At 42.5% G+C, this 7,504-nt stretch overlaps 1 protein-coding gene, 1 long non-coding RNA gene and 1 pseudogene across 8 annotated transcripts in view; 1 reads left to right on the top strand and 2 right to left on the bottom strand.

Annotated features, from left to right (window-relative positions):
• Window positions 1–41: 41 nt before the first annotated feature.
• Window positions 42–7,504, top strand: part of LOC108646189 — a 14,610-nt gene continuing 7,147 nt past the window's right edge. Inside the window, exon 1 of the long non-coding RNA XR_001924265.2 lies at window positions 42–127. This is a non-coding gene — a long non-coding RNA (uncharacterized LOC108646189). The remainder of the gene's footprint in view (window positions 128–7,504) is intronic.
• On the bottom strand, window positions 1,987–2,153 carry LOC116409886 (annotated as a pseudogene).
• paqr5 (progestin and adipoQ receptor family member V) overlaps window positions 5,362–7,504 on the bottom strand; it is a 27,003-nt gene continuing 24,860 nt past the window's right edge. For all 7 annotated transcript variants that reach the window (XM_012959273.3, NM_001079240.1, XM_012959271.3 and 4 more), the window contains 2 exon segments: window positions 7,017–7,287; window positions 5,362–5,916 (listed from right to left, as the gene is read on the bottom strand). In XM_012959273.3, the coding sequence (XP_012814727.1) occupies window positions 7,046–7,287 (242 nt within the window). In that variant the 3' untranslated portion in view covers window positions 5,362–5,916; window positions 7,017–7,045.

The following is a 7,504-nucleotide window of genomic DNA, read 5'->3' as shown; positions in this document are numbered from 1 at the left end:
CAGCCAATCACGAAAGCGCGATACGTCATTCGTGGACGCCAAGCAAATAATGGACTAGAGAGCGCCTTGTTTTCCCGGAAGAGCGCCATCTGGTGTCGGGATTTCCAGGCGAATCAATTTACTGCAGGTAAGATTTGTTATTCTGCGTATTAAAGTGGATCAATATCTTTGCACAGTTAAAGAAAATGTATTTTTTCTAATAAACGTTCTTTACACATTCCCTACGTTTTGAAAGTTATTTGCAAATGTAAGTTCTCCATCTGTTTCTTTCTTTTTTCTGCGCTCCTGGTTCTGGCTCTTGAAACAGCGTTACAGAAGTTAATTCTGCATTTGTGCTGATCAGCAGGCTTCTGCTACATTGCTTCATTCTATCAGTGGCAACTGAGCTTTAAACTTCATTTGTTTTAATGAATAACTTAACACACTTAGCCAACATAGGGCCCCTGCACAGCCCCCTCCTCCTGAACTGCTGAAAGCAGTTCAACACTTCCAAGTAAACCCAGCACACACAACCTATACTTACCAATCTATACACTCACATACATAAACTATATATACAACCACTAATACTAACTGTAGATATTAGTATCACAATAGCCTTGGATACTATGCTTGTTCAAAAACTCATCCAGGCCCCCTATCTTTGCCACTTAGCTGGTATTTTACCTGATTGGCCACTATTAATGATATTTGATGCCAATGGTATCATTAGGAAAGAAAGATAAAGATATAGGAAGGATGTTTTTTTCAGAAAATGTGGCAACCCTGGGCCCCTGAAAAATGCTCCTGCACCTGTTGCATACCCCCCACTTTCCGCGGGACAGTCCCGGTTTTTAGAGCGCATCCCGCTGTCCTGGATAGTTCCATGAATGTCCCGCATTTCCGTAATAGATTACAGAAACGCGGGACATTCATAGACCTATCCAGCACAGCGGGATGCGCTGGCTGGAGCCGGACGTCATGGCTTCTTCTGCTGCTGCTCTGCGGCTCCCTGTGCAGCGCGACAGGCCCTTTTATAAGGTTGCGCCTGTGGGTACGTGTGACGTCATTATGCACCGGGCGCAACCTTATAAAAGGGCCTATCACCGCAGACAAGGAGCCGCATAAGAAGTAGAAGCTGAGGAAGGCGGAGCTCCTATGGGGGCTACTGTGTATGGGGGGGCAAAACTGGTACATAGTTGTAACTCACTGCCTTCTCTCTATATTTGTATTTTATATGTAGGAGTTGCTATATTGTTTTCCTTAGGTAGTATAGTATAAGGGAATAGCAAATTTGCGTCTGATCCCGCCATTTCAACTATATAAAAGGAGTATTTTTTTTAATTGGGTGTGGTAATTGGGGCGTGGCCACAAAAGTGGGCGTGGTCAGAAAATTTTGCCGCACTGCACGCTTCAAATCTTTTTGTCCTTCTTTTCATTTTTCAAATGTTGGGAGGTATGCTGTTGTACCAGTCTCCCCAGGGCAGAGGTAGGGAGTGGGATTGGTGGCTGCTATGTTTAGTTGCCATACTTTTGTTCTTTGGTGGTAGTTGATGACAAGGAGTATGCATACTAGAAGCCAAGACCAATTGGCAATCTAGCTCAAGCACAAAATTTTAGAATTTTGTATATGCTTGTTGTGTCCATTTTCCTTGCCAGCAACCTTATGCCACATAAGACGATGTTGAGTCATCGCCTGTGAGTCCTACCCGAAGGTATGGGCTCCGATGCTCATGTGTCCAAGGCTTTCGCCAATGAACAGCATGTGCGGGCAGATCCACCTTCACCGAAGCTAGGGTGAAAACCACCAAGTCTTGGCCTAGGGTCAAGCCCAGAGGACTATGACACCTATCCAGGGTGCAAAAATCAAACACAAAAAGGGTGCAGAAGTGTACGGGTGCAATACCATTAATCGCCTTGGTAAGGCTCCAGCTGGCAGCTGGAAGGAATAAAAGAAAATTATCTCCTGCCCGCCTAATGGCTGTGGCAAGGGAGTGAAGCATGATTAGGCATAATGAGCATGTACGAAGCCTCCGACAAATAATAAGTCAGCAGCTCTTCCCTAATGGGAACACAGCCCCTCCGCTTTCATCATGCTTCAGCTTCATCACAATTAGCAATAATCACGCCTCGGTTTGTCCTCATTGGCTATGATACTGCCACTGCGCAAACCTTATGCCACATAAGACAGTGCACCTGATTTGGTGTAAAGGGTTCATGGTGCATATGTGCACTTGGGAGCTGCACTGCTGTGCCACCCAGGAAGTAAGTGCACTCTGTTCTAGGTTGCAGAGGGCTACAAGATGTGGGAAGTTGCATAGCAACTCTGTGCTGTATAATTAACTAACTGAGACTAAGTTAATACTGGACTATATTTTTTATTATTCTGTTTTTACCTATGCAGTTCAGTCTGTATTCTGCCCGTGGTAAGAATGCTAAAACTCCCACATCCCATAATGCCATTCCAGTACTTGCTTTACATAGTTAAGTTGGGTTGAAAAAAGTTCAACCCTTCCAAGTGAACCCCAGCACACACAAACCTATACTGACCTACCTATACACTCACATACATAAACTATATATACCAACATCAATACTAACTGTAGATTTTAGTATCACAATAGCCTTGGATACAATGCTTGTTCAAGAACTCATACTCATACAAGTCCCTCCTAAAGGCATCATATCACTTGGAAGGGCATTCCCCAACCTCACTGCCCTCACCGTGAAAAACCACCTACCTGATCGTTTTTATGGGAAAAAAGAACACCCCCTATATGCCTATAATTCCCCCTAATGTACTTGTACAGAGTAATCATGTCCCCGCACATGCATTTAAAGTAGACAAATTGGATAAATGGAAAAAAACGTAATTTTGTAGGCAATTATGAATAATATACGGTGCTGGTTTCACTTTGGACTAAAAATAATTCCTGTCTGTAAAAATGGCCCCTTTATTAGAGCTCTATAGATCAGTTATCTGTCAGTGTTTCAAATGAAGGGTTGGCGTGTCCTAACGGTCCCTGCCAGAAGCAGAGCAGGAGGGGGAGAGCCAATCACAGCCCTGCACTCACACAAGCAAAGACAGGCTTCAGTTTCCTATCAGGTCAACCTGGCCTCTGATTCCTCTGGTTCCTATCCTACAGTGCAGTGTACTGAGAGCCGCCGGCTCCCCTGCACGTCCAGAGAATTCAGCCAGCAGGAAGTGGAACGAATGGGCGGGGCTAGTTGGGTTTTGGTGGAATTTCTCAATAAATAAGTCCGAAACTTTTTAAGCACAATTCTTCTATATTTAAAATAGTATAATTTACTGGTACATTATTATTTTTTTAATAATATGTCTCCTTTAATGCATTCTTCCAGTAGAAATAATATAGTCATTGGCAGGAGGCTGGGTAAGCAAATAGAATGGGTCTGCATTTGCAGCAAAGCAATTCAGCTTCTTCTAGTGATGCAAACTTGAACCAACATATGTAATAAGTGTCAGTAAGTTTCTCCAGGTGCAGTAACTCATAGCCACCAATAAGATGTTTGCTTTTAAATAGTGTGCACTAAATATATTCACAGAATATTATGGGTTAAATGGAGGTGAATATGGACTGATCCTCCTCTTCCTGTGGGTATTTAAACACTTGTTTGTATTTGTACTAATAGGCTTGATAAAGGGCTGGAGTGAAGCCCGAAACGTTGCCTTTGGCACTTGAGTAAAGATTCACATTTTTCAAAACAACCGGAGTGCTGCTGTTTTCTTCATCTTAGGTTACTAGTATATGGTGCCTGCTGCTTTGTTAATTTGTTCATTAATGATTTGGGGGAAGGCATTGTAAGTAATTTACTGATGTTACTATGTAGGCTGGTTAATGCCATCCAGTATTTGGCGTCCTTGCAGCAGGATCTGGACAAATTGGGGCACGCTGACTGCCTGTACACGTTACACGTAATTTTTGGGGGAAATAAGCTATGGTAAGCAGGTAAGCAGGGGATCAGGAACATAGAGACAGGGACACCATTTTTTCAGGCAAAAACATAGGTTTATTTTGGGAAAACCCTTCCCAACATAAAGTTCACAGTTCATCAGCAAACAGTTAATCAAACTTATTCAAGACTTGTCCCTTCTTTGGGCTCTCACCTTCCAGGGTAAATTCCACACTCTTGAACCTTGTCACAGGGCTTCTCAACAACCCCAATGACCTTCACACATCCACGGTGACTCTCACACTCGGGCTACTCACTCAGCCCTGCTGTCTGCCCCCTTCTGGGATACCAGCTTGCTAGCCTCTGGCACACTCTGGTTTCTCACTTAGCCTTGCTGACTCTTCTCAGCTCTCATACACTTGGTCATGACTCCCTCTTCTCCTTGCAGTGGCAGGCAGCACCGCCAGCTCCTCTGGGAGTTCCTCACACAGGCAGGCAGCCTTCCTGCCCAGTGCCCTGCTCTGAGAGTGGACACCTTTCTGAGAGACCCCTCACTCTGAGTGACTCCTTCACACTGAGTGGCCCCCAGGTGTGGGAACACACACCTTTTTACCTCTCCAGGCAGCTTCTCTCTCAGATGCCTCTTAATTAGCCAACTGAGAGGGATTATTAACCCTGTCTGCACAAGGAATCCCCCTGCATTTCACATCACACACCTCAAATGTATACTTTCTCTTACATTTTTAGGAAAGAATTCTGTGTTTCCTAACCACATTGTCAACAATAAAACTGTAGCCTCGCAGAGAATAGTTTTTTGGCTGCTGGGGTCAGTGACCCTTGTTTAAAAACTGTAAAGAGTTGGAAGAAGAAGGCAAATAATTTAAAAAAAAAAAACTATAACAAATAAATAATGTAGATCTTTTGAAAAGTTGCTTAGAATTGGCCATGCTATAAAATACTAAAAGTTAACTTAGGGGTGAGGAACTGAAGTAAAATATAAAATTTGCTCAGTTTGCTCCTCATATTTTCTTTAATTTACCATTTTTATTTTCAGAGATGCAGTTTATACCGCTAAATTGAGGTTTGACGCCGTATAGCTGTTTCAGACAGCTGAAATATTATTTGAATATGAAGGTGGCAACTGCTTTGAGACATAGGATTGGAGATTGTGTCCATGTCAGTTTGCAGATAGAACCTAATGTTTTAATGTGTGGGTAGAAGGCATACAACTCTCACAGTCAGCACACCTTGCAATTGATGTGATTTGAGCTAGCAAATAGGGTTTCTTACTGTTTAAATATTTTAGTTGCCTTAAGGCATGGTGTTTAGTATTACAGAAAGAACCATTATCTGGAAAATCCCAAACCCCCAAGGATTCTATGTAATAAATCCCATGCACAAGTACACACCATCAGTTATTTACAGCATAGCTAAATTAATATCAGTGAAGTACTATTTACACATATCTGTATAATAAATATATTTAATATATTATGGCCTTAGGTTTCAATATAAAACAGCCCTATTTCTTCATTAGTAGTCAGTATTCTTTGCCATCAATCACAGCCACTGGTCTAAAAGTTCTTTAGTTTGGGGCACGTCAGGGTTACATTGAGACAGAAGGTCCCTGGAACAATTTCAGTTACTTGATAGAGACTTCCATGTAGCCTATGACCCGATATAGGCATACAGTAGCACAGGTAACACAGTTTGGTGTTAATCTTTGTGGCTCCTTCAATCTTTACAGCTACAGCTTTTCATGTGAGGTATTTATATGTATATGTTAAGGCTGGAGTGTAGTCCTAAAAGTAAAATTTGTGGAGAAAAGAAGTTTCCAGAGATCTGCCATTATAATGATGATCTTGGTGCTATCGTTAGTTTCAGTTGTGAGGAGTTTGTACAAGTAGGTGGCGTGTGATCTAAGCTTCTATTGGAGTCACAAATACTTTGGAAATCAGTGTCCAGTTACATCAGGTAAGAAAAGCCATCCTTGGGGATCAGTGCAATGCCTCCTGGGATTTTCTGTGAGAAAGCAGAGAAACAAAAATGGTTATTGTATTTGCTGAGCTGTATACTGTACCTGCCATTCTGACACATTAACCCTTCCATTTGCTGCAAAAGAATTATGAACCACTGCTCACTCACATAAGGAAAGCATTTCTTTCATACAGTTGTTTTGACTGCTTTTACTTTTTCTTAAGTTTGGGACCACTCTGCAGTGTCAGACTGGAGCACCAGGATACCAGGAAAACTCCCGGTGGGCCCAGGTGTCAGTGGGCCCCCCTGCTCCTTACCATTTGGCCTGCCATTCCCAATTTCTGAATGGAAACAAAGAGGAGAAATAGATGGAAGAATAGACGTTAGCATGTAAATAAAAGAGACTAGGAGAATATAGAGGTTGGGTGAGGAAAGTAGGAAAAATAGTTTGGAGAGTGGGCCTAAGGTCTAAGGTTTCTGGTGGGCCCCTGGGGTCCGAGCCTGCCACTGCCACTCTGTCATGGGACAAGGACAGAGACAGGCCTCTGTTTATAAGGGGTAGTCAGCAGTGGAGAGGGTCAGAGAAGAGATTCTCCTGATCATGTTTTTTGCTTCCCTGTTGGGCTTTGAAGGTGTACTGCATTTAATTGCACACAAAAGGTGGTCTTTTATGGCGTGCAAAAACTAGGTGCATAATGAATGTAGTAGAAATCTTGTGTGCATAAGTTTGCAAGATTGTTCCAAACAGGCCCAACATGCATCCCTCATTTAAAGAATAGGCACCCCACTGAGCCTCTATTGAAGGCGCAGTCCAATGTCACCCTTCTTTAATGCATGTTAATAGCATAGCTAAATCTTAAGTAGACATAATATAGGCAGTAACCTCATCCTGTTCCATGGGGAACTGACAGGATAAAAGTCACTGGGGATAAAAGATGTTCATCAAGTATTCGGCATATAGGGACCTATTCTTCCAGACATTAAGTTTCACCCTCACCTATCTCTGCAACACACTAAATACAGCTAGGAGTAACATCTCTCATACATCTAAAGTGACATAGAGATGTCCCTTTATTGCAATACAACTTGTATACAAAATCAAAATGTTCAAACGAACTTAAACTTGTATTCCCACATTAATATACCGTTAATCTGCCGTTTTGTACTGATCATATCACATTTTCCTTTTGTTCTTTTGAGTCTGGGGCTTCCAGTATAGAGCCAAAGAGAAGCAGGCAATAACAATAAAGCTCATGATCATTCCTAGGCCCCAAGCTCCCAGAGTATTTGAGAAAGATGGAATGTTATCCTTGTCCATAAGCCACTTCTTTCGTAGATTCATGTCCTTTATCAGAACTTCCATCTGGATGTAAGTGCCCAGGATGCCACACACATGGAACAGCTGGTGACTATGACCTGAAAGGAGGAGGTATTCAGATGATCTATAAATGAACAAATGCACACACCTAAAGGGCCACTTCTGGCATAATTACAGAAAATTGTCATTAAAACAGCGCAGCATCCCAAACAGCCACAAAGACCTGAGCACAGTAACATGTAGAATATCATACCCCCCAACTGTCCTGCTTTCCGCGGGACAGTCCCGGTTTTTATAGTGCATCCCGCTGTGTCG

This window comes from Xenopus tropicalis, chromosome 3 (assembly GCF_000004195.4).
Source record: "Xenopus tropicalis strain Nigerian chromosome 3, UCB_Xtro_10.0, whole genome shotgun sequence".
In the NCBI taxonomy this organism is placed as follows: Eukaryota; Metazoa; Chordata; class Amphibia; order Anura; family Pipidae; genus Xenopus; species Xenopus tropicalis.
Note: the sequence above shows the minus strand (reverse complement) of the source record. Positions and strands in the feature narration are given on the sequence as shown.